Source organism: Phascolarctos cinereus, unplaced genomic scaffold (assembly GCF_003287225.1).
Source record: "Phascolarctos cinereus isolate Bilbo 61053 unplaced genomic scaffold, phaCin_HiC Scaffold_3;HRSCAF=262, whole genome shotgun sequence".
NCBI classification, from domain to species: domain Eukaryota; kingdom Metazoa; phylum Chordata; class Mammalia; order Diprotodontia; family Phascolarctidae; genus Phascolarctos; species Phascolarctos cinereus.
In genome coordinates this window covers 245,093,205-245,120,166 of record NW_027555736.1, presented here as the reverse complement: position 1 = coordinate 245,120,166, position 26,962 = coordinate 245,093,205, and the positions used below count along the sequence as shown (strand labels likewise).

Genomic DNA, 26,962 nt, shown 5'->3' with positions numbered 1-26,962 from the left:
AAGAAAGAACCTTTATATCACATAACCAAGCAAAATGTTTCCACATCGGTCACATCCAAAAACGCATTTCTTCTTTTACATGTTAGTCCCCCCTCTCCCAATCAGGTTGGCAGCATCCTTCCTTACTGCGTGCCTGGAAAATGACTGGTCAATTAGCTGATCGGTCCTCAAGTCTTTCAAAATTGTTTGTTTATGATAACGACATCATAGTATATATTGTTCTTTGGGCTCTGCTCTCTTCCCCCTCTGCATCAGTTCACACAAGTCTTTCTATGTTTCTTTGAAACCAGCTTTCTTCTCATTTCTTATAGCACATTAGTATTTCATTATTTGGCATCCTCTTTGTTTTCAGGTTTTTTGCCCCCATGAAAAGAGCTGCTATAAATATTTCAATAAGCTGAAGAGGCTAGGGATGTTTGAGGTTGAGATGGGGATGAGTGGGACCGAACTAGAAAGAGGTAGCACATCTGGATTTGAGATCATAAGACCTGAACTTGAATACTGGCTTCCTACCTGTGTCTCATCATCTATAAATGAAAGGTTGGGACTACATGATTTCTAAGCCCCTTTCACACGCCTGAGCACTGATAGCCCGATACTTTCGATATTCATTGTACTGGATAGTGCAAACACATCAATTATTTTATTTGCACAAAAGTCCTTTGAGATGGACAGTGTAAGTAGTCTTACCTTCACTCTACAGATGAGAAAACTAAAACTCATGGTCTGAAAAATAGTGAGTAGAAGAGCTGGAACTTTTGTATTCTGACATATTCCATCCAATGCTTTTTCGCTCAACCAAAAGGAAAGTCACATGAATTATCTTGTCTTGTAACTTCATTGGCACACATGCACAATTCTATGCTGCCACCAGAGAAACTGCTTTTCCTCAGGGTAAAGATGAGGGGACCTAAAGAGAGAGGTAGCGGGACTAAAAACTCATGCTGTCCTGGGGGCAGAGCCATTACAAGGGAGAAGCCAATGGAAGGTTCAACAAAACCTTAGGGAGGACTAGGGAAACGTGAAAACAAGTCCAGGACACCATTTTGGTTTAGCCCATTGTCCCTCGCTGGCAAATACTAATTATTTGGTTGCCCAGTAGAGAGATTTATTAGAAGATTCTGGAGACTCCTTCGCAGCCTCAGTAGGGGGCACAGCTCACCTTCAATTCTTGCTAGCCCTACTTATAAAAAAAAACACAAAAAACATTGAGAAATAGTCCTTTGGGCAATCCTTTCCTTAAGAAAAATTGGTTCCTTCTGGCTACCTGCACACGTGTCTGGCAGGTGTGTGCCACACCCAGGTTGCAAGAGAGGCCAGCCCTTTTCTGAAGAGTCAGCTCTCCAGGACTTCAAGAAGGGATGGAATACCTGCCAGGATATTTTCCTTCAGTCCCTCCCCAGAAATGCAAACACCATTTAATTAATTTCATTTCATTTTAACATTTATTTAAACACACATTATGCTTGGCAGGATTTTTTTTTAAAACTGGGCTTATGATTTCATTTGTATAGGAGGCTCTTGGTGAAGAACTTTCTCTGCCAGTACAAATCATTAAATGCCACTTACAGATTTAGAGAGTTCTGCTGTTGAGTCGTTTTCAGTCGTGTCCAACTCTTCATGATTCCATTTGGGGTTTTCTTAGCAAAGAGTGGTTTGCTATTTCTTTCTCCAGCTCATATTATAGATGAGGAAACTGAGGCAAACAGAGTTAAGTGACTTGCCCAGGGTCACACAGCTAGTAAGTACCTGAGACAGGATTTAAACTCAGGAAGATGAGTCTTCCTGAGTCCAGGCACAACACTCTATCTACTGTTCCACCTAGCTGCCCTTAGAGAGTTCACTGGGGCACTAACAGATTAAACAGTTTTTCCGGGGTCACAGATCATGAGATCATAGGATCATAGATATAGAGCTCACAGGGATCTCAGGGGTCATTGAGTCCAATCTCCTCATGCTACAGAAGTGTTAGAGCCCCAGAAAGACAGAGGTTAGGTGATTTGCCTAAGACGACTTAGCTAATAAGTGTCTGAGACAGGATTGGAACTCGAGTATTCCCGACTCTGAGTACAGTTCTTAATCTACTCCCCTGCCAACTGTTTCTAAAAAAGGCAAACATAGGAATTTCCCTGTGAGAGACCCAAACCTTGGTTTCCTCTGATATAAGGGGATACTCAGCTTTATACTTGTAGTATAGGAAAGCCAAAGTCTGGATTTGAACTCAGGTCTTCTGACCCTCAGGCCAGGCCTCTAACCATTAGGTCAGGATAGAAAGGCAAAAATGAAAAGCAGTTCCTACTCTCAAAAATCTTGGAAAACCTTGGAAATGACCTATAGATTCTTAGATTCAAGGATCCCAGAGCCTGTGATGTTCCATGAAAGTTTAGCTGCCTCCAATTTACAGATGGAGAAATTAAGGCATTAAAAAAAAAGAAGCAGTCTACTGAGTTATTGGGCACTTTAAAGGGGCACTCTAACAGTCAGACTGCCCCATGTTCTCATCTTTTAACCTTGAACTTTCTCCCTCTATTTTAATTTCTTTTAAAAAATTACATTTTCCAATATACTTCTCCATCTTCCCTGAAAAAAAAAAACACTTCCCTTGGCACAAATTAAAGCAGTTAAACATAACCAATCCAAAAAAAGCAATCCAGTGTTGCAATTTATGCTACATTTTACACCCATTATACCTCACCTCTATACCCAGGAGGCATATCAGTCACTTCTGTTCTTTGGAACCGAGGTTGTTCATTGCAATTAATGGAAGTTCAGTGCCATTTACTGATGTTTTCATTTACATTATTGTATATAGTTCTCTTGTGAGTCTTGAACTCTTCCAACAGAATCCAAGACACTAATACAATTATCTTTTTTATTGCTTTATTGGACTTTCAAGTATCAGGGCCCCTTGTAGTCATTTAGCTGTGCATTACACTGGAAATCTCACAAGTAATTCAGGCTGTATGTAGAACCACAGCAGCCTGAATCCTATCTACACTGCTTCTTCTGGGGCATATAAGCTCCCTTGTAAGCACCTTTGGAACTTACCCTCTGGCTGAGAAATAACGAACATTGTTTTTATACCAATTCTTGTGTTCATTTTATCCTACTACTGTTTATTACATGCCTAAGGTGTGAAAAAAGCACTGGGCTAGGCCCTGTGGGAAAAATGAAATGAAATCATACATAATCCCTGCCCCTAAAGAGCTTACGATGAGAGGGGTGCCAGTTAGAATCTCGGGGCTGAAGGGCCCTCAGAGGTAATTTAGTCCAATCTAACCTGAATGGGAATCTTCCCTACAGCATGTCCACAAGTGGTTGTCATCTAGCCTTTATCCAAAGACCTCCAATGATAAGGGACTCACCACTTCCCAAGGTCCGGCTAACGCTGACAGGAACTTTTTCCTTATATAAAACCAAAATCCATGACTCTCCAACTTCTTCCCTTTGCTCCTAGTTCAGCTTACTGGGGCCAAGAAGACTAACTCCAATCCTTCTTCCATTTGTCTGTCCTTCAAATACCATGATAGCTCCAGTCACTAAATGTTCTCTCCCAAGCATCCCCAATTCCTTTAACTAATGCTTTTGTAAGGAGAGGGTAACCCTAAGGACTCTACCCTATTTAGTTCTGAGGGCCATTGTTGAGTGAGAAACATCTCACTGAATCTATCAGATTTTTAACTAAGTGGGAACACATCAATCAATCAATCAAAAGGAATTTTAACTAGGTGCTATAGGAAGTCTGTTAGGACTGGTCACATTCTGCGGATCTTCCATCAGGCCAGTTCAAAACCTAAGAGATCTGAGCATCTGGCAGTGGAGAGAAGCCTCCAGTCACACCCTTGAGAAGGAGTCACTTGTGGGTGCATGGGTAGGAGAACACCCATGCTGCCTCAGTTTCCTGCCCTCCTCATTTTGACTGGAGGAGGACCTAACAAATTTCAGAGGACAGGAGGATTTTGACCATCCAGTGCATCCTAACAGCATTCCCAGGACAGCCATAGCTGATGCACATGTCTGCACTGGGAGCCAAAGATAAACTGGGTGTGATGAGGAAAGGCAGATTCGAGGCTCTATGAGGAGTCCACCAGAAAACTATACTGTACCTTAGAGGAACTTCATGTCCTATGGGTCACCTGTAATTTTGGTTGTCTGAAGACTATAATGATACTACATGGTGGCTTTTCATAGAACACTACAGTATAACTTTAGACTGCATCAAGCAGCATAGTATCTAGAACAAAAAAAGCAATAGTTTCATCTACTATCCCCTACTGATATCTGAAGTACTGTGTTCAGCTCTGTATCATTTTTAAAAAGACACTGAAAATCTAGAGCATGATCAGAATGGAAATTATGCCATATAGTGTAGTGAATGCTTTGCAGTTACTCTCCCAAACTCCCATTTGCACTAGCAGGTTAGGCTCCCAGATCACGCCAGTACGTATACTCAGGGTTATAAAGTTAGCCCTGAGGGGCTGAGGGTGATTTCCCTAATGCTCAAAAGCCCCCCTTTTCTACATGATTAACAATTTATAGAATTAGAGCAATTCCAGGAATAGGGTACTACGAACAGGGTAGGGTAAATCTTCCATGAGGGGCCCAGCCTGTTAATAGGTTCACACTCTTCTTAGAATAGGAGATACTGATGGAAGGCCCTTTGGTGAGTGATAGCCAAAGTATTAGTAACTATAACCTCCTAGGGTTAGAATTAATGATGTATAAATACCCTTTGAAGTAAGAGATTATGATTCTGTAAATAATTCTAGGAAGTTTACTGACACTGACATAGTCTAGGTCTGGGTGATTATTCCTTTCTCTTGGATCCTGTTCTTCATGCTTCTAGTCCATTTTCTTTCAGTCATAACTAGGATTTTTTTATCTGGGGCAAAAACTGTTGGGGGATCAGGGTGTGGTGTCTGCATAGATGACTGATCACAGGCAGAATCCAGCTCTCATTCCTTCAAGGAACGCCTTAAGAAAAGGGCACCATGATGAGACCCTGGGAGCGGCATCTTGGAGACGGTTGCAGCAGAGGACTGCATAGGAAAGTAAAAGGGTGGTAGTCACTATGGGAAGGAATTATGCCCATATTAATTATGGATCTTCCTGCTTTAAAACACCAAAGTTTGATTAGAAATTTGTACTTCCTTCATCTCCACTTATTTAACCACTGCTTCCCCATGGATAAAAAGGGGCTGCAATCAGTTCATTCTGAATTGAGATACAAGGTTCCTATAGATTAGCTCCAGTCCTTCACTCCAAGTGTACTGAACCAAAGAGAACAGAGGTCAAGAGCTAAGCTACTTACATACTTTTTGAAAGACTGTAAGTCATTATACCATAAATTGGTCATCCTGCTTTCTCATGGCACAGATACAGATTTTTAAAATTCTTGCTTCTTTCTTTCTTTCTATTTTTCTCATTTTTCTGACCTTGACTATATTTATTTCTCCCTCTGCTCCTGCCTGGCTTTACAAAACATTTCCATATCAAATATAAGGTGCTTAATTCTGTTTTCTTGATTATTAATCCATTTAAATATTTAATATATGTAGGGGTGTGTGTGTGTCTCTGTGTGTGAATGTATGTGTGTGTAGGTAAAAGGGTAGGAATCAACTGAGTCAATCAATTACCCCCTTCATTTCAGATGAGGAAAAACCAGAATTCACAAGAATGAATGAGGTATAGATATCAACTAATCAATCACAGACTTTAGGCTAAGTGCAGAAAAATCCTTGACCAATTTAGACTTCCTTGAAAGTCATTACATGAATTGGAATGATGTTGCCCAGGAATTGTGTTTAGATTCGTTGAGGTCATCTGGTCACATCTTGTGGGTTTTTGTATAAGAACAGCAGACCACTTTGTATAAAATAGCAGAACCTAGCAATTTTGTGGTGGAAGCCTCTAGCTAAGTCCCTGAGAAGGAATTGCTTGAGGTGAAGGGTGGGGGAGGAGAGGAGAAGAGAAGAGCCCTGGTCTTGGACTCTGACTCTTCCCTGCCCCCTTGCCTAGAGAATACTTAATGAATTTCAGAGGGCTGGACAATTTGGACTTTTTTCATTGGTTTCCTAGTCCTTGCAGCATCTCTGGAATAGCTGATACAGTGTCTATATTGAGAAATGAGAATATGCAAGACATATTGAGGAAAGGCAGTTTCAAGACTCTATGAGGAATCTAGCAGAAATCTACCACTATACCTATGGAAAATATCTTGAGGACTCCTACAAAAGGACTTCTAGGATCTGTGAGTTGTAATGTTTGCCACACATTCTCCATGCTCTACTCCACTTTCCCCTAGACTCTGTATATATCCTAATGGGAGAGTATGTTACAGACATTTGGGGGGGGGGGATATTTTGTACCAACTATACCACCATAATAAATATCCCATTTTAAAAGCTAATTAAGTCTATTGATTAATTGAAATCACTGATAATCAGGGAAAACATACCAGTCAGGACTCTGTGTGTGTGTGTCCAATGCTATATTCATTGTACTCTTTGAATGACAACAATGACAACGACGATGTTCCCTACCTGGAGAAGATCATGAGAGAATGTGACAATTTAGGTCCTGAAGATTGTCCTCCCCACTCACCAGAAGTTCCCAACAAAGAGAAGATGACTAGTGAGAAAAGAAGGAAGCAGTGGGATTTGGGCACACATATACAGTGTCCTAGAATGTCCCCATTTTCTTTTCTTTGACTTTGTATCTGCCACTGCATTTGGTATAGGGAAGGCAGAGAGATGCTGCCTACTTTTGCTGCTTTGCTTTTAGACTGAGAACCTACAGGAAGGTCATGTGAGTGGTGGCCACTGATTGCTGCCACTGTGAAGCAACGGGACGGCTGAGGTCAGCTTGGATCCAGAGCAACCAATCAGGGACCAGAATGTGGAGAGGTAAGTCTGCACCAGGTGGCAGGCTAAGCAGCTTCCACAAACCTCATTAGATGGGACAAAGATGATTTTGACAGCAGAGATGACCCTTGCCTTGCCCATCCTGTGATGCTGATGCATCATTGCTGGTCTTCCTGGAGGGTCAAAAACAAGGTCTATCATCCAATGAAACTCTGTATTTTACTTTGTCCCTTCTATGTCTCTGGGTATCAAGCACTGATGGGGGCAGGGCCCAAGACAAGATTTGCCTTTGCCCCAAAGGGAATCTGGCTCCCACTTGTCTACTGACCCCAGCTCTTATGTCCCCTTGAAAGCCCTAGCTTACCTTTAGATCTTATTCAGATGCACCTTCAACCCTTGCCCTGAATAAAATCTGGCTCCTGTTTGTCTACAGGACCTGGAAAACCCTTAAATCTTCAAATTTCCTAATCGACTCCCCTCATCTCTCTTTGAAAGCCTTAGGCTCCCTTTTGTCTATAGGCCCCAGAAAGGCCTTCCCTTATCTCCTTTTGAAAGTCCTAGCCCCACCTTGATTTTGTGCAGATGCCTTTCAAACTTCTGCCTTCCTGTTCCCTCCATTAGCTATTCCCATTGTCTATTCAATCTCTCTGACCTTCCCAATTAGAATTGTTACCTAGACCCCTTTCCCAACCCCCTTCTCTGGCCACCCAAAGTTACTTTAGTATTTAAGATCCACCCTGGCCCTCATTCAGATGCTGAGAATTTCATGCTCAAAAGGCTGAGAACCTCTCATGCCCCCTCGTCTTTACTGGGTCTTTACTGGCGTCACCCAGCTGTGAATCTCAGGCCCACAAGGCTGAGAACCTCTCATGCCTGCCCGTCCTTAGGGGCGTCACGACCTGGCCTCTGTGATTTATCACTAATAAATTTTTCCTCTGGCTGAAGATTTGAGTTGAATTCATTCAACAGGACCCAGTACCGTGATCTTGGGGTCCCAGCACCCCAAAAGTCCTAGCCCTCTCCAGCACTATAACACCAAGGCCCTGAAGTAAGGGGCTATTTCAGATTGTGAGGAAGATCTAAGGTCCACTTCATTCGAGGTGGCCTTAGACCCTTGGAGCTCAGCCTCTGGTTTTTCTTGCACATTGGACAATTTTGAACCTCACAGATGGTGAGGTCGGAAGACTGGTCTGACTCCCAAACTTGCTTTGGCTTTTCCCTCAATTTCACTGTTCCAGTCCAGAACCTAAAGTTGGGCCTTAGGAATAGCATCAGTCCCCTTATTTCCTTTCCACGACCTTGGGAAGAATCTGCTATAAGGTCAGGCAGAGGGTCCCTGTAGGAACACTTAGTCTATTTCTTTTCCATTTTCTCCTGTTAAATTAACTAGGTATCTAAAGAATTGCCTGTGTAACAGACAGAGTTTCAAACCTAGCTCAAACTGAGCTAGAACAATGGGAGCTCTTGAGCTGTAGAGATCTCAAATTATATTTTGTATCAGTCCCTAAGCTACAATTCAGAACCGTGTCAGTGAGGGTTTCTTTCTTTCTTGGCCATTTGAACCTGTGTGACATGTACAGTCAAATCAACTAACATTTAATTAAGCTCCTACTATATACACCAGGCACCCTGCTAAATATTTGAGATAACAAAGGCAAAAAAAACCAAAACGCCAACACAAAAACCATCCCTAGTGTCAGGGAACTCACAGTCTAGTGGGGGAGACAACATTCAAACAATGACTCACAAACAAGATATATATATATGTATGTATGTATATACATGGGATAAATGGGGGGGGGGGTTAGTTTCAGAGAGAAGGCACGAAGATAAAGGAGCAGTGGGAAGACTAGGGTTCTCCAGCTCGATGTGGTGACAGCAGCAGTATGTCCTACTAGAAGCTCTCCTCTCCCAGGCATGGATCTGTGGACTTCCTGCCTTGGAAATAAAGCCAAAGACATCAGGGAATGGTGAAGAGCTTCCCCAAAGATGACTCCACCAAGCCCATCTAGCTCACAGACTTCCTAGGCTACAAGAATCACACTGTTCAGGAAGTGAACAGGTCTGGCTCCAAGGTGAATAGGAAATAAGTGGACAAGATTGACAGTATTGTAGAAATGCTCCACCATAATCATTACAGTCATCATCGGCTATATACATACCTGTAGCCTCTGTATATTCAAAACCATACTTCCATCAGTTATTAATGGAAGAGGTGGTTGTACAACAATTGGCATAAATCCAAGAAATCCTTCACTAAGTACTATAAGAAATGGTAGGATGGTGATGGCAAGAAACAGCTAGATAAAGACTTAAGGTTACTGAGTCATTGCTTATACCCAGAGATGCCTCCTCTCCGCCAAAGAAAAAGTCTCACCTGTTAAAAAAAAATCTAGGTAAATGGTGGCAATGTGGCTGAGAACCTGGACTGAGCCTGGGAAAAGCTGAAGCACCAAGTGCCAGGGTCTACTGTTTGGGCAGAACGAGGTGACTGATGTCACTGGGGTGATAAAGGACAAGGGTTACAAGGTCATCACTAGCCTCTAGTACATCAAGGAGCTGCTCCTTTAAACCCACCAAGGTCTGCAGAAATGACTTGCATGGAGAGCTTGGTACCTGCCCATGTGGCATTCTCTGTGGCCTAGGCTAGTCAGAAGGGGTATCTTCACCACACTAACACAAACAACATTGACAAGATTGTCCAAGGCCAAGACCAGGGATGGCAAACTGATAAAAAATAATGCATCCACAAACTCTGTTCTCTCTGGGAAGATCTGTCCACTATAACAAAGAGACTTTATCATGCTGAAAGACTTGGGACCAAGAAGTTTGTTTTCACCTAATGAAAGTCCCTGCTGTATCCCAGAGATCATAAAAATGGGAAAATGACCCACATATACAAAAATATTTATGGCAGCTCTTTTTGTGGTGGCAAAGAATTGGAAATTGAGAGGATGCCCTTCAATTGGAGAATGGCTGAACAAACTGTGGTATATGAATATAGTGGAATACTATTGTGCTATAAGAAATGATGAGCTAGCAGACTTCAGAAAAACCTGGAAAGACTTGTATGGACTGATGCTGAGTGAAGTGAACAGAACCAGGAGAACGTTGTACACAGTAACAGCTATGTCGTGCAATGACTGACTTCGATAGACTTAGCTCTTCTCAGCAATGCAAGGATCTAACACATCTCCAAAAGTCTCATGATGGAAAATGCTATCCACATCCAAAGAAAGAATGGAGTTTGAATGCAGATTGAAGCATACTATTTGCTCTTTTTTTCCCTTCTTTTGTCTCCTCTTTCTTGTGGTTCCTCCTACTGGTTCTAATTCTTCCTTACAATATGACTAATGTGAAAATATGTTTAATAGGAATGTATATGTATAGCCTATATCAGATTGTGAGCCATCTTGGGGAGAAAGGTGAGAAGGGGGAGAAAAATTTAAAACTCAAAAGCTTATGGAAATGATTGTTGATAAATCAAAATAAATTAATTAATTTTTAAAAAAAGAAAGCCCCTGTTGGTATGGATGAAATGTCATGTCCTAGAGAAGATTTGATTTGAAGTTCATGAGCACCACTTACAAATTTGGCCACAGCTGCTCTCTTCCATGGTAGACAGGAAAGCATGGGACTACTCAAGGAATGTGTTGCTAAAGAGAAGGCTGCTTAATGTTTCCAAGCCAACTTGGGACTGGTGAACTCTCAATAAAATTTGAAATTTTTTTTAAAGAAAAAGAAAGTTGCTAGGCACACTAGAGGTTATATGATTTGCCTTTGATTACACAGCTAGTATGTATTAGAGGTTTAATTTTACAGCTGAGGAAACATCCCAAGAGAGTTCACCTCTCTTTGTGCCTTGCCCAAGGGCACACAACCAATTTAATGCTCTCCTAACTTCCATTTTCATGGAATCAATTAACTTTGTGAAGGGGAGTATCCCTGCATATTTTATTGTAATGCTTACTGATTCGATTCATTTAGATACTATTTGAGGACATTTTGGAACTTCTAGGATGTCATGATGATTTACAAGGACCATATGGTAGAATATTTGACATTGAGAGTTACCCAGCTTTCCCAGTTATATCTCCTAAAAGTGACAGAGAGTAGCTCAGTGGATAGTGCTGGGCCAGGAAGACCTGAGTTCAAATCCAGCCTCAAACATTTGCAAGCTGAATGACCACGGGCAAGTCACTTGACCTCTGTTTGTGTCAGTTTCCTGAACTGTAAAGATATAGTAATAATACCTACATTCCGGGGTTGCTATAAAGACCAAATGAGATAATATTTGTAAAGTGCTTAATAAATGCTTCCTTCCTAATAATCCAATATCTCATAATGACACAGAGGCCCTCGGGTCCTAAAAGCTATGCCAGCAGTGCCTAAGGTCTGATGAATCCCACCAAACAAAAAAACCTTTTGAGTATGGGCCTAGATATGTTTGGAGAAAGCCTAGATGTCCATAGATTTGTGAACTTTTTAGCCTCAGAAACTCTCATAGTCATAAAAAGGTCTCATTTTGCATTGCTAAAGGAGTCCTGACACAATAGTTAAAACTGATCTTTGCAGTAAAGTCACCCAGACAGTTGCTGGTGTACATTCTTTAGGATGTGATGGGCACTCGGTTAATGTCCTTGGGAATAGTTGCACCCCCTATTACAGGTATGCGTCAATGATTCAGCTCTTTCATCACTTTACCTCTCATCCCCCCCCCCTCCTCTAGGGGTTCTGGTTTCCTAAGGCAGGGCAGAGAAACTAAATTATTCACATATACCCAGAGATAACACATCAACACGGCCTAGGTTGCCAAGCAGGGCAGGGTGGGGCAGGTGCTTTGTTTGGAGGCTATAAATAACTGGCACTTACTCAGATTACTCCTACAAGTATAAGATGATTTGTGCTAAATCATTCTGGGAACAGTTAACCTCAAACCCAACAGACTCTCCCTTTTTTCCTGTTCCTCCTCTTTTCCCTCCCAACCCTCCCAACTCTCAACAGGCCCTTTAAGTAGGCTCCACACCCACTCAGGAGTCACTCTGCCTTCTTACCATGGCTCACATCGCCAAATCTTTCTACGACCTCAGTGCTACCAGCCTGGAAGGAGAAAAGATAGATTTCAACACCTTTCGGGGTCGGGCAGTACTCATCGAGAATGTGGCCTCGCTCTGAGGCACAACCACCCGGGACTACACCCAGCTCAACGAGTTGCAGTGCCGCTTCCCGAGGCGCCTCGTAATACTAGGCTTCCCCTGCAACCAGTTTGGACATCAGGTGAGGGGTACCGGGCATGATGCCCATGAGGCAGGACTGGCCTCCTGCTTACCTTCTCAGGCGAATTCATTTTTGTGGTTGTGGAGGCAGGTTGGGGTAGGAAGAATAGGATGAAGTAGTGTCTGTGTATAAACATGCATGTTCTACACCCTCAAACATACTGGTGTCTCTGTGCATTTAGGTTGGTGTGCCAAAAAACCATGGGGTACCAAAAGGGAGTCTATGCAGTCATTCTGAGTCTGCAGCTGACCACTCAATGATCACATCTTGACATGAACGATGGTATATGGTATATGGTAAAATGGAAAGAAAACTAAATTGGACAATCTGTTTCTGGAGACATCAGCTGGATTTATCCTTATCTATCAATGTGACATTGGGCTAGTCACAACCTTTTTGAGTCTCAATTTCTTTATCTATAAAATGGGAAACAATAATAACAGGATTTTTGTGATAATATGTGAACTCAGTTTGTAAAGTCTCAAGTACTATACAAAAACCAGGTGTTATTTATATAGAATGCTTGTCAGTAACCAAGTCAACACTGGGTGAAGGGGATGGGTGTAGTGTACAAACTCATCTGAATATCACTTGTATCTATCTCTGTTTGCAAGTGTGCCACTATTAGATACTCTAGTCTCAATGTTTTAGCTGTCTTTTAAGGGTTTATACCATTTTTATGCACAATTCTGTTAGGAAAAGCAGGCAAGGCCCTAGCAGTCATTCCAGATGTAGTGATGTGAAGAGAGGAAAGCCAGAAGGGCAGGTAAAAAGAGGAAGATCAAAGAGGTTGGACAAACAGACAACATCTGCATCACATTATCTCTAGACTGAGCACTGCAATAGGAATAGGCCAGAGCTAAATGCTGCTGCTTTCTTCAGCCCCACTCCATCATTTCTCTAAAGAGTGAGCAGCTGGAAGGAGCCCATGACCTAGCGGCAATTAACTAGACATTAACATAAGAGATAGGAGGTCTAGTAGTAATTAACTTGGGATAAATGATAAGGGATATGGTTCTGACATGACTGTACTAATTGGCTGTAGTGGGGCAGAGAGAAGGGCTTTTCCCAAGCTACAGAAGTAGCTTGGCCCCCAGACTGGTGGAAAGGAGAAACAAGGTGCCTTGACAGTTCAGTGCTAGGCCAGGGGTAGGAGCAAGAGACTAGAAATCCTGTTTCTTGAAAGTCCCCATCCTGTTGGCCAGTGGGGATTACTGGGGCAGGGAAAGAGGCTACATTCAATACTTGTGGTATCGAGCAACAATAGTCATAGAAGATGGGGAAGGAAGTATCAGGATTTTTTGAGGAGTGTTTCCTGGCCTACAGGATGATCTGAAGTCTCCCTTTTCCTCCTCTTTTCCTTCACCCATTTCCTCTCCTAAGCACGAGTCCCCAGCACCACTCAGGGTAGGTTACACCTAGGCAATAGCCGGGTAACCTAAAAGGTTGCTTTGTTCAGTGAAGGGACAATTAAGGAGCTATAAAAGTTCAAAGGATATGTGTCGTAAGGATAGTAAACAGTAAAGGATTCCAAGAAAGGTATATTCTTGGCAGGGAGCCAAGAGGAAGGATGCTGTGAGGCAAAAACTCCAAGTTAATGGTAAGAAGAAGAGTGGATAGGAAGGGTGGGGGGAAGAGGGTGAGAGAGAAAAGAGGAAGAAAGGGAGAAGAGAGAATATGGATGGCAAGTACGAGAGGATATGAAAGATTGACATGGTATATATCCTCCATTCCATTTCCACCTCTTTCTTTTTCTCCCCCTAGGAAAACTGTCAGAATGAAGAGATCCTGAACAGTCTCAAGTACGTCCGCCCTGGGGCTGGCTTCCAGCCCAATTTTGTCCTAGTCCAAAAGTGTGAGGTAAATGGGCAGAATGAGCATCCTGTCTTTGCCTACCTGAAGGATAAACTCCCCTACCCTGATGATGACCCATTCTCCCTCATGACAGACCCCAAGCTCATCATGTGGAGTCCTGTGCGTCGCTCAGATATTTCCTGGAACTTTGAGAAGTTCCTAGTGGGGCCTGAGGGTGAGCCCTTTCGCCGATACAGCCGATCCTTCCCCACCATCAATATTGAACCAGACATCAAGCGTCTCCTCAAAGTTGCCATATAGATGAGCTGCTCAGTATACATTCCCATCTCCCCCTACTCCAGCCTCAGAGTTCCCTTTTCAGGGGTCTAGGATCTCTCCCAAGGCCTGCTGGACTCAGGAGATGCCCAAGATCAGTACCATCAGTTCAACATTCCTTCCTTTCTTGTCCACCTGTTCCCTTTCAGCTCCCCAACACTCCAGTTGGTGATGAGTCAGGACTCCAAAGTCTGGGTTGGCTCTTCACAGGGTGATGGTATCTTCTTAAACCCTTGGGGAAGGGAGGGTGCTTGAGAGTCGTGAAGGGCCTGAATTCTAGTCTATGTGAATCCAATAAAGGTCAGGTGTGAAAAATGCTGCATTTCCTGAGTCTTTTTCCTTAACAGCAAGGAAAAGCTGCAGAGATTGCAGATAAGGTAGAAGACCTCAGTGGTTCTGAAAAGTGAGGGGGGCGGGGCCCAAGCCAAGATCTTTGTCCTTTGCCCCAGAGGGAATGTGACTCACAGGCCCCAGACCCTCATCTCCCTTTGAAAGCCTTAGCCTCACCTTTTAATCTAATTCAGATCTGGCTCCCTTTTGTCTATAGGCCCCAGAAAGGCCTTCCTTTATCAACTCCCCTTATCTCCTTTTGAAAGTCCTAGCCCCTCCTTGGTTTTGTGCAGATGCCTTTCAAACTTCTGCCTTCCTGTTCCCTCCATTGTCTATTCCCATTGTCCATTCAATCTCTCAGACCTCCCTAATTAGAATTCTTACCTAGACCCTTTTCCCAACCTCTTTCTCTGGCCACCCAAAGTTACTTTAATATTTAAGATCCACCTTGGCCCTCATTCAGATGCTGAGAATCTCAGGCCCACAAGGCTGAGAACCTCTCAGGCCCGCTCATCTTTACGGGCGTCATCTGGCCGATGTGATTTATAACTAATAAACTTTTCCTCTGGCTGAAGAAGATTTGAGTTGAATTCATTCAGCAGGGCCCGGTACCGCCATCTTGGGGTTCCAGCAAAAAGGACTTGTGTGGGACAGCTATCCTTATTTCTAATAAATTCAGAGGCTTCTCCAGGTAGAAGGCAGAAAAGAATTTTTATTATGATCTTGGGAGAAAGGGTGACCCGCACTGAAAAACCTTTCAGTGTCAGGGCATGCTTGAACATAGATACAGCAGGTTTTTATAAGTCCCTCCCCAACAGTTCATCTCCCTACCCCCAAGCCTTGAAGGTAAATCTTCCCGGAGACAGTGACAAACAAACAGATGTGGTTATGCCGGTCATGTCTTCCATTACTGTGAGCTAGAGCAAGCCAGATTCCTCATCAAGCCAAGTTCTGTTTGGGAAATTCACACAGCGTCAGTCACATTCTCCATCATGCTAGATGACTGCCGTGGATAGAGCACTGGCCTTGCAGTCAGGAAGCCCTGAGATACTTACTAGCTATGTGACCCTGGGTAAGTCATTTAACCCTGTTTGCCTCAGTTTTCTCATCCATAAAATGAGCTGAAGAAGGAAACAGCAAATCAATTCAGTATCTTTGCCAAGAAAAACCCAAAGGACTTCAAAGTCTTAGCTCTCTTCTTTATCTCTCCAGAGCTCCTCCTCCCAGTTTTTATGGAAAAGCCATAAAGTGGTAGAGCTTTTGGCATTTCTCCAATACCAAACACAACCCTTAACCAATGCCTGCCTCCCAACAGAGTTGAGCCTCAAGGTAGAGTGCTTATGAGGTCACAGAGAGTCAGACATGACGGAAACAATCTAACAACAACTGGGTAGCTGAGAAAAGCTAGAGTCCTGTGCCACACAGACACCATCTTGTTTTTCTCTCTGTTGATCACTATTAATGTATTAATTCCCCTTCTTTGGAGTCCCAGTCCAAGTTAATTTCTGGCAAACTATACTTTCATTCTTTCCTAAATGGGAAGTCAATATCTTTCCAGGTAGAGTTATTATCATTTGAATGGATATAACTACAATTCTTATGTTATGAAGCAGAGTTCCTGTCTTCTATACTTTCTAGTTTTATGACCATGGGGCAAGTCACTTAACTTGAGACTCAGTTTCTTCATCTGCAAAATGGAAATAGTAATAGTTCCATCTGTGGTGAGGATCAAATAAGACATTTATAAAGTGCTTTGTAAACCCTAAGACAATATGTAGGATATAAAAATAATAGGATTACCAGTGATAATTGATCTGGAGGAAGTAAGGCTGAGGAGGTAAATAACTACCTTTGCCTTATGGTTTGGGAAAAGGAGGCACAAAAGTGATGATTACAGCTGAGATCCCTCAGCTTCTAGAATGGTACCCTCCTTGAGACATGATCCCTCTAGGTGCTCGTACTTTTTCCAGACTCCTCAAACAGTCCTGTATCCTGTATCATACTTCTCTGTTTACAAGTCATAGCCACGCCCCCATCCACCTCCCCAGAAGCTCCTGAAGGGCAGGGGACTGTCTTTTGTCTTTGTATCCACAGAGACTAGCCTAGTGTTTCACACTAAGTGCCTGATAACCTAGGGGCAGCTAGATGGTGTGGCAAATAGAGCACCAAGCCAGGAATCAGGAAGATCCGAGTTCAAATATGGCCTTAGACACTTACTACCCGTGTGAAGCTGGACAAATAACCCCTATCTGCCTCACTTCCTCATCTGTAAAATGGGGTCACACTGGAGAAGAAAATGGCAAACCACTCCAGTGTCTTTGTCAAGAAAACCCCACGGACAGTTGGATATGACTTAATGTCTGAATAAGTGATCAATAAATTTTTGTTGGACTAGAACTGGACTCATCTGCACTGATGAAAAGATGTTCCAGCTTTTACTAAAACATCTGCTATCCAGGGGCATAATTTAGGAACACATTCAATTTCTGGGCTGTGTTGGGTCCAGAAGTGTAACGGGGAAGGAAAGATCACAATACCCATATATAAACCTCCAAACAGCAGAAGTGATCCTACGTGACTGTAAGTTAAATTGATTATCACTCTTTTGCCTTACACTCTCTTTCCCCAACCCCTATCTGATAACTAGCTTCACTCTAGTTTGGAGCTCTCAGCTAATAAATGAACACCATGTACACCTCCACCCAAACTCTCCAGCAATCAATCTTCTCTCATGCTAAGTGTCTAGAACAGCTACAGCTAGAGTGCTCTGGTCTAGTTGCTTGAATTGGAAAAGGTCACTTAAGAAGGCAACGTCTGCTAGCCCACTGCTTTAGGGGGCTCAGCAGAATGCAAAGTCTTATCCAGGATCCCAGTGGACCTGGCCTGTTTCCATCGTTCTTCTTGACTGTCTTTCATTTTGTGAATATCAGTAAAGCTAGTTCACTTTATGGTCTTGTCCAGAGCTCCATGTTTCCTTATACAAGACTTTGGCATTCTGATTCTAAGTCTGCACTAGGACAACCCCCTCTATACTGTGTCAACAATGACAGTACAGGCTTAGTGATTAGATTATGAGAATAGTAGATCCACCTGTCTTCTGTGGGATACCAAGGAGAATTTGGAATTCAGTGGAATTGCCAATGGGGTCCAAAACTTTCCCCAACATTCTAGTTGGGAATTCTCAGGATCTTTCTTCTTGGGGCTTGTAGAACATTTTTTTTTTTTAGTAGTGCCTTAGGCTCAAATCCAAAAAGCTAAGGTGGTCTTTGAACATCTGTGCATTGTCTGAACCCATGGGGACACTGAAATGCTGCCCTTTCTCAACCTCTAACAAGTACTCCCACTCATTCAGCAGGGCAGAGAATGCTGTGGTGTGAGCACATGTGCACAGGGTCAGAAGGTAACGACTATTTCCTACATTCTTTTCATTCCCTGGGCATTTTACCCACTAACCAACCAAGAAGTAAGAGTGAAGAACCCGCCTCTAGCCTTCCTTGGCCAAAGGCTGAATAGCCATACTTAAATCCTTAGCTTCTACTTCTGATGAAGTCTCTACCCACCTGAAAATCTTTTATGCTCAGGGCCCTAAACTATATCAAACTAATTGGGAAAGCATTAATCTCCTCTTGAGTGGAAAAGAGAAAACAGAAAAAAAAACAAACCCAGTAAGGATTTTTGGACATCTCAAACAGGCCAGCAGACTTGGAGCTGGGAAGACCTAGGCTTAAATGCTGTATCTGAGACTAACTGAATGCCCCTCAGTCTCTCAGCTCCTCAGCTTCTTCATCAGTTCAATGAGGTTAAGAGGACTTTTTCCTCATGGGCTTGCTGTTAGGTTCAAATGAGACAATAAAATACTTAATAAATACTTAAAGTGACTCGCGCAGTTATGAAGATGCTGATAGACGGGCACCTCCCCAAATCAATACTGACTAAACCCTGATTCTAGGGAATAGTGCCACTTTCTCAGTTACTTTGCTCCCCAAACCCTTTTTCTGAGCTTGATCCAGTTGAGATGGAAGTACAGATACATGAGGCTATGGTCCTTCTGCCCAGCTTCTAAGTCTGTCTGTGTAAATTACCATTTCATTTCATAAGGGAGCAAAAGCCCTCATTTCCTCTCTCTAATGCCTTCTGGTAAACCATGGCCACTTTTGCCTTAACAGCATTTTTTACTCTATTTTTAAACTCACCAGAGCAGCTTCACAGTACGGATTCTCCCCTCCGCCCTTCCCCCCAACTCCCTTTTCTTGAAGAACCCAGTCTTCTTAGGATAAGGGTTCTTAATGCCAACAGGAAGTTCATGTACCTTCAGCTGAAACAGTATCAGGCCAAGACCAAAGGTCTCATTCCTGAAGAAAGGAAATGTAGGATTTAGAAGGCTAGTTCTGATTTTGTTGGTTTTCTGTTTGCTTTTCTAATCTCAGCGGTGCTTAGTGTGGTGTCAGACCTACCTACACAGGCAATATCACTAACAGAGCCGGCATCACCTGACGCTGGCATCACGCCACAGGCAATTTGATTCCTGGAATGCCAGTGCAGTGTGCAGGTCCTTTTCCATCAGGCTCAGGCTGGATGAATAATTTAGAGTTTCTCACAGACACAGGAATTACAGCTACAGTGGTCTTTGTTGAAAGCCTTAGAAAAGTGCTTCCCTCGTTGAGAGGGAAACAGAAGACTACTGTCCTGGGCAGGCAATTGCTACTTGCCTCGAATAGTGACTAAGGTAAATATTTTATGAGACTCTTTAACTTTATTAGATTTTTAATGGGTCCACTGTTAAGAGGTAGAAAAGTTGTCTTCCTTTTACTTTTCGTGTGGTTCACTTCCTCTCTATCCTTAGAAGTAGCAACTAATGCATAACCAGGCTCGGTTACTTCGGTGAACAAAATCACTGAGCCAGATTTCCTTCAGTTATAAGGAAGTAAGGGGGATTCATTTACAATGTGACTTGTCATTAACAAATTCCTTCAGGTCAGGTGTGGTCCATCAATGCTATTCAACTTAGGGAGGCCACAGAGATACCAACTTCTTTATGGGCTCTTATTTTAAAAAATATGGTTGGGAAAATGGGAGATGAATGGCTGTGGAGTCCAAGGATCTGGCTTCAAATCCTATCTTTGGTGCTTACCACCTGTGTGACCCTGGGCAAGTCCCTTAACCTTCCTGAGTTTGTCCCCTTATTTGTGCAATGAAGGGGCTGGATTACGTGGCCTCTTAAATCCTTTCTATCTCTAGATCTATGATCCTATCAAGATACTGGGGACAAAGGTAAAATAATATGGAATCATGGATTTAGAGCTATGAGGGAAACACACTATATTGACATGATTTTAGGGAAGACAAGAGAACAAGCATTAAGGGGCTACTAGGGGTCAGGTACTTTATAATGTACATATTATATATTTATATTATATATAATTTATACATTTATATAAGTGCTTTCTAAATATTACCTCATTTGAACCTCACAACAACCCTTGGAGTTAGGGGCTTGGGTGGAGAGGGATGTAGGCTGAATTGAACAACTTCCTGTCTCCATGACCCTGGCTCAGTAGAAAGAATGCCAGTCTCAAGTTTACAAAGACACTGGTTCAAACCTGCCTCTGGCACCTACTATTTGTATGTTCTTGTGCAAATCACTTAACCTCTCTAAACCTGTTTCCTCATTTATTATTATCAACTAGGAAAATAATATCTATAGTACTTATATCACTGGGTTGCTGTAAGGCTCCAATGAAATAATACGGACAGAACATTTTGTAAACTTTAGAGTGTTATATAAAGGCTTATTTTTATTATTATTGTTAAGCCCCAATCAGTGTTTTTTAAATGTTTTATCGATGTCTTTTTTGGAGGAAAAAAATCTTCCTCCTCCTGTCCAAGAGTGACTCTTCCTTTGTAAATAAGAAAAAAAAAATAAGCAAAAATTGCCCTGGCCAACCTTGACAGAGTATTCTGCTCTAACCTTTCTTAGTTCTAGTGTTTTTCCTCTGTTAATTATTTCCTATTTGTCCTATGTGTAGATTGCTTTGTATATATTTGTTTGCATGTTGTCTCCCCCATCATCCCGTAAGCTCCCTGAGGGCAGGCACTGTTTTTCCTCTTTTAATCTCTGACATTTAGCACAGTGCTTGGCTCATAGCAAGCACTTACCAAATGTTTATTAATTAAGTCCCTCTCTTCTCTATTATAAAAAACATAGGACCACAGACGAGCTGGAATATATCTCAGAGGCCATTTAGTATAATCTTCTCATTTCACAAGTAAGGAAACTGAGGCCCACAGTGGTTAAATGACTTGCCAAGGCGTATGAAGTAATAAGCAGCAGAGGCGGGATTTGAACCCAGGTCCTTCGACTCTACAGCGATTGCTCTGGAGGGATGGATGTTCCATTTTCTGCTCTCCAGGACAATCACTAGTTTTTCAGTCACTTGGAGTTAAATTTCTCTTTAGTGATCTTTTAATTTACATTGTTATGGTCGTTGCGTATATATTGATCTTTTTGGTTCTATTTATTTCACTTTGTATCCATTCATACAAATCACCTGTTCTATTTTTTTTAAAAATTCTAGACCTTTCTTTCATCTCATATTTTCATTGACAAATAATAATCTCATCATTATAAGAAACAAGGAATAAGTGATTTATCACTGTTCATAAAGTATGATTGAGAACTGAGGAGTGAATCTGAAATAAGCCCCAATATGTACATTCTACTTCATGACTACACAAAACTAGCATATTGAAGTGTGCTTGAACCCCCAAGACTACAAGTTTGCCAGCTTCCTTACTTTCCTTTCATTCTTCAGTGCCACAAAGCTAGACAGAAACCAGAGATTTTAGCTCGATTATCCCTTTCACCTCGGTAGAAGACAATGCAGATCACAGAATATTTGGAGTTGTAAGGAACTTTAGAGATAATCTAGCATAATCCCCTCATTTTAGAGAGGTGAAAACTGATGCCCAGAAGATATGTGACTTGCCCAAGGCCACACAATTACTAAGGGATGGAGCCAAGATTTGAATCTAAGCCTCTGGATTTGACTTCAATGCTCTTTTCATTATAACAAGCTTCCATTAAAAAGCCTTGGTTCAAGAGGTTTCCTTTCTATCAGACCCATTGTACAGAATAATGTTAAATAATAATAATAATAATAATAATAATGATAAAATACTAAAATCTGTTCTGTCTTGGTAAAAGTACATTTTGTATTACTTTAGAAGCATATAAAGGGAGACTGAAACACTGTATCGTGATTGACCTAATGTTGGAGAAACATAAAAGGGCTTATGTTTCAGTTTTAAAAATACACGTAATCCAAAACAAAAACACATTATAAAGGTAAAGCTGAAGTGAAGAACATCTTCCTCCTAAGCCATGAATAGCTAATTTGGGCACAATGGAAAATTCTAAACAGTCAGTGCCTTTGATAGGTCTGGTTTTTGATCTACCAAGTTTAAAAAAAAAATGCCTTGCTGGGTTTTTAATGGAGAAATTTCTCTGCTACCAAGGATGAATGTTATCAACTGGCAGCAACACTAGGGTCAGATATGGGTATGCAGCAAAGTGCGAACATTTTCCAAGAATAAAACAACAGCTGGTTACTATCTAGTTACAGGATTCCCATGAGTGTTGTCACTGGGATTTGAAACCTCCTTCCAAACTCACCAGAGATTTACTTCATGCTTACAGAGGACTGCTGAAAGGGAGACAGACTATTCATTGCACAATGCAAAGCCTTCTCTCTGGTACCAACAGTTAACTGACTTCTTTCCTCACCTCTAAATCTTAAAAGATATGGTTTGGTATTAATTACCAAGCCTTTCACATACATAAGTTTTAAAATGTATACGAGGGATCATATGATCAAAGACTTAGAAAGGACCTCATTTTTCAAATGAGGAAATTGTGGCTTAGAGATCAATTGACTTGCCCATGGTCACACAGCAAGTAAAGTAGCAGAACTGGATAAAGACCCAGGACCCTTGATTCCAAACCCATGATCTGTAGAATGCTTTTACAGTTTTCAAACTGTTATCACATACATAATTTCACAATTTGCATAATCCTATAAGGTAGGCAGAACAAGAGGTATCATTTCTATTTTACAGATGAGAAAATTGGGCCCAGAGAAGTGACCTGAGTTCCCATAGTACATACTGGACAGGCCTACAACAAGTCATTTGAGTTGTAGGCTAGTGTTTATTCCATTACACAAGGAGAGACATTTCTTTCCTCCTCTAAAGATATACTTGTTGGGGCAATTTAGGTCATTTTATTTCTCCCAGAGAAATGCAGCTGCTAGTACCATTCTGACTCCAGTGATGTCAACAGGCTTAGCTCTAGAGAAGAGCACCTCCCTAGAATATTTTTTTTTCTTTTAGCATAGCCAGTTTTGAACTTTGAAAAGCAAGCAAACCATCTGAACTGAAAACAAAATGTGAAACTATCAGGTTTTCAAGCATTCTAAGCCAGCACAGTGACTTAGCTACAGTAAAACTGCGGCAGGATGTTCAGAACAATGGAGCCATCTGTCGGGGGTCATCAGGGAGGACACTGATAGAATCTTCTGCTTTGCCACATAAAAGACATAGCATGGTGTATTCCTAGAACAAGACAAAATGCATATTTACCCTTGGGAGACCCAGGAGCTCACTTGATAGCTTTGGTTCTGTTTTGTAAGAGCTTTTACCTGCAAACTGGCATAAACATGCTTTCTATATCAGTTTCTTCCAAAAACATCAGCACTGCCTTAGTTTTATGCCACACCTTGTATCTCCAGAGCCTTTTATACAAAGGAAATAGTCTGAAGTTCCACTCATTACCTCAAAGCAGAGAGCTTCATGTTGACCTCCACAAATTACATAGAAATGATCAAGTTGGGGTGGGAGGTTGAATGGAGAGTGAGAATCCAAATTTGACTTCAAGACCTTTTGGTTTTTCATTTCAACTTGTAAATATTTATCATTTACTATACACAGAGAACAAGGTGCTAGGGGAGCTTTAAAGATGAATAATAGAGTTCTTAACTTCATGACATCTGTAGTACCGTAAGAAAAATAAAACACACATGTAAAATGGTATACAAAATAGAATATGTAAAATATGCATAAAAAGAGATATAAAGCAAAGTTAAGCAAAGGAGAATTTATTAAGTACCTACTATGTGCTAAGCACTGTGCTAAGTGCTGCCTGCAAGGGGCTCACAATCTAATAAGGGAGAAAACATGTAAACAACTACGTACATAAATAAGCCATATTTAGGATAAACTGGGAGTGATCTTAGAAGAAGGCACTAGCATTAAAGTGGGGCAAGGAAAGGCTTTTGTAGAAGGTGGAATTTTAGCTGAGACTCGAAGGAAGCCAGGGAAGCCAGGAGGTAGATGCTTGTTGACTAAGGTGAGGTCAGAGGAAGGAAAATAATTTCTGAGTAAGGGCAGAGAACAAAGAACATTTTGTAGAGGATGTAATATTTGAGATGAACAAGGATGGGCTGGATTTCAAAAGGCAGAGATAGGAGGAGTGAAAGGCATTCTCTGTGTTCTATAGAGCAGAATAAACAAGGGCAGAAAGCACCAGACACTGAGTAATCTAGTTTGGCTGAAGCATGTCGGAGCACGGAGAAGAGAAGCTGGATAGGTAGTGTGGAGTCAGATTGTAAAGAGCCTGTAATTCAGAGCTAAGGAGTAAGAACTTTCTTTAGGAAGGGTCACTTGCAGGGTTTTGAGCACAGGATGGACACTATTAGTTGTGTGTATAAGAACCATGAATCTAGTAGGTGTATAAAGAATAGACCACAGAAGGATGAGTCTGAAAGTGGGCAACTGGTCAGAAAGTTATTACAATACTCCAGGTAAGAGGTCCTTAAATAGGGTGATGTCAGAGGGAACAGAAACAAAGGTGCTGATGTGAGATTATTAATAACCAAAGATTTGGGGAGATCCAGAGTTATCCCCTTTTTCTAAAGTCCTAACTTTAAAAAGTTCAGTCTCTTGAAGGACATTGCTGAGGATGAGATTGGACTAGATTTCTTGTTCAAAACCCCATGTAGGTGGAGTAGCCATTTTTTGCTCAGGCTTGAGTGGGGCACAAATTCTTTTAATAGACTGCCCAAGGCTGGGGGATAGTCTGGGTACAGAGATAAGTCTCTCTGTCCAAGGGTGATATGATATCACTCTCAGCTCCTCACTGTAATATTCTTTCTCTCATTAACTGCTAAACAATCAGAGTTGATTGCCACTCTTCTTCCAAAAGAACACAAAAGCCCTAAGCCCAGCTGCCAGCGAAATGACCATCCTTTTATCAATAAACGTGCTGGTCATTAACAAAATGATTAAATTGCACAGAAACTATGTCTCTCTCTTTTTTTAAGGCAATTGGGGTTAAGTGACTTGCCCAGGGTCACACAGCTAGTAAGTGTCTAGTGTTTGGTCTGAGGCCATATCTGAACTCAGGTCCTCCTGACTTCAGGGCTGGTGCTCTATCTGATGTGCCACCTAGCAGCTCTGAAACTATGTCTCTTGACAATTTTAAATCACCCAGATGGGAGACATATTGCAGAGGCAAAAACAATAGGCCCTTGCATTTGATCAGATGTGGGAAGTGTGAGAGCTTGGTTGGGTAACAGTGTCATTAAAAGAAATAAGGAAGTCAGAGAGGGAGCTGCTCCTTTGGAGCTTGACTGAGCTTGTGGAAACTGAGGTTATATTCAACCAGTTAATCAAAACACCAATAAATGTTTATTAGGCATCAATGGGGTAGGTAACACAAAATGAAAAAATGTGCTTCTTGCCTTAAGAAGCTTATAAGTATTTTTTTAAATAACTAAGAATAAATTATGTGATACTGATATTGCAAAAGAGGTTTAGAGAATGGAACTATTATGATAGACTAGAATAGTAATTCAGAGCAACATTTCTAGGACTTGGTTTGGGTCTAATAATCAGACAAATATGAGCCCTTCCATCAGTAAGCTGGCTTTATGTGTCGCTGAAAAACTGCCAAAATCAAATTTCTATAAGTCAGTACCTAAAATGGGGGATATATGATCTTAATTTTAAAACTGGAAGAGACCTTAAAGGTCATTTTTACAGATTTGTAGAGGTGCTCATTTTACAGATGAGAAAATTGAGGCCCAGAAAGTGATTTTCCTAAGGTGGTGGTGGTGGTAGTAGTAGTAGTACTAGTAGTAGTGGTAGGATTTGAATCTAAGTCCTCTGACTCCAAATTCAGCATTCTTTTTTTTTGCTTTTAGGCAATTGGGGTTGAGTGACTTGCCCAGGGTCACACAGCTAGTAAGTGTCAAGTGTTTGGTCTGAGGCCGGATTTGAACTCAGGTCCTCCTGACTTCAGGGCCAGTGCTCCATCCACTGCGCCACCTAGCTGCCCTACAAATTCAGCATGCTTTCCACTGATGATAAGATAATTGTCTTCAAATATTTGAAGGGCAGTCATAAGGAAGACAAATTACCTCTGTTCTGTTTGGCACTACAGGGTAGACATAGGAGAATAGGTGAAAGCTGCAAAAGGGCAAATTTAGACTTGGTGTCAGGAAAAACTTCTTAACAGTTATAAGCTGTTCAAAATCAGAATGGGCTACTCTGAAAGTAGCAGGTTCCCCAATCTTGGAGGTCTTCCAGCAAAGGAAGGACAATCACTTCTCAGGTATGTGGTAGTGGGAATTCTGTTTTGAGTATGGGTAGATCAGATGGGAACTAAAATCCCTCCTAACTCCAAAATTCTGTAGTTCTATAAAGGTGATACTAAGGTTCTAAGAGTGAGAACCATTTAGCAGACGCCTTTGGTGAATCTGTGAAGAACCTTCTTGTAAAGTGAACAATCCTCCCAAATATAGATTCTGTAGGTTTTCACATACGTGTTTTGCTAAAAGCAAGGCAAGTCTGCTTTTCCGGACCTAACTTAAGCCTAACACTTGTTCCAAAAATAAGACGCTGTTTTTCGCTTATTTAGCTGTAAGTGTCAGGTTATCAAAATTTCTATCGTGCTTTTACTAGAAATAAGACAATAGGGCTGCTCAACACTATATACCTTCTTTGGCAGCTTCTTTATCACAACTTTAGGTTTGACATGCAGACACAATAATGTCTCTGTGGCTATGTAGAGGCCAATACTACAACTACAATAGTTGTCTATGACAGGCAGACAAATTAAAAAAGGTACATTAATAGTCACATGAACAAGCATAATGTAATATCCTTCAAAGATAGCAATCCTGGCCCATGAACAGTAGGGCATATGCTTTGACTTGTTTTTCTAGCTTTGCGCAAATTCATTCACATCCAGGGCTCTCCTCTCAACTTAGACATAAAGATGCAGATACGAAGAAAATATATCTTCT

General features: G+C 41.6%; 2 protein-coding genes across 5 annotated transcripts in view; one reads left to right on the top strand and one right to left on the bottom strand.

The window, feature by feature from the left end:
* Nucleotides 1-16: 16 nt before the first annotated feature.
* The window catches only part of CHURC1 (churchill domain containing 1), a 42,367-nt gene continuing 15,421 nt past the window's right edge, over nucleotides 17-26,962 (bottom strand). For 2 of the 4 annotated variants that reach the window (XM_021004663.2, XM_078151532.1), the window contains exon 4: nucleotides 15,293-23,210. In XM_021004663.2, coding sequence (XP_020860322.1) covers nucleotides 23,118-23,210 — 93 coding nt within the window. In that variant the 3' untranslated portion in view covers nucleotides 15,293-23,117. Of the gene's footprint in view, nucleotides 5,040-6,542; nucleotides 6,631-15,292; nucleotides 23,211-26,962 lie in introns of those variants that run through there. The other 2 variants (XM_078151533.1, XR_013485458.1) reach the window with 2 other exon arrangements.
* On the top strand, nucleotides 11,769-14,587 carry GPX2 (glutathione peroxidase 2). The gene is made up of 2 exons (XM_021004662.2): nucleotides 11,769-12,140; nucleotides 13,905-14,587. The coding sequence occupies exons 1-2, from the start codon at nucleotides 11,919-11,921 to the stop codon at nucleotides 14,253-14,255; spliced, it is 573 nt and encodes a 190-aa protein (XP_020860321.1). The 5' UTR covers nucleotides 11,769-11,918; the 3' UTR covers nucleotides 14,256-14,587.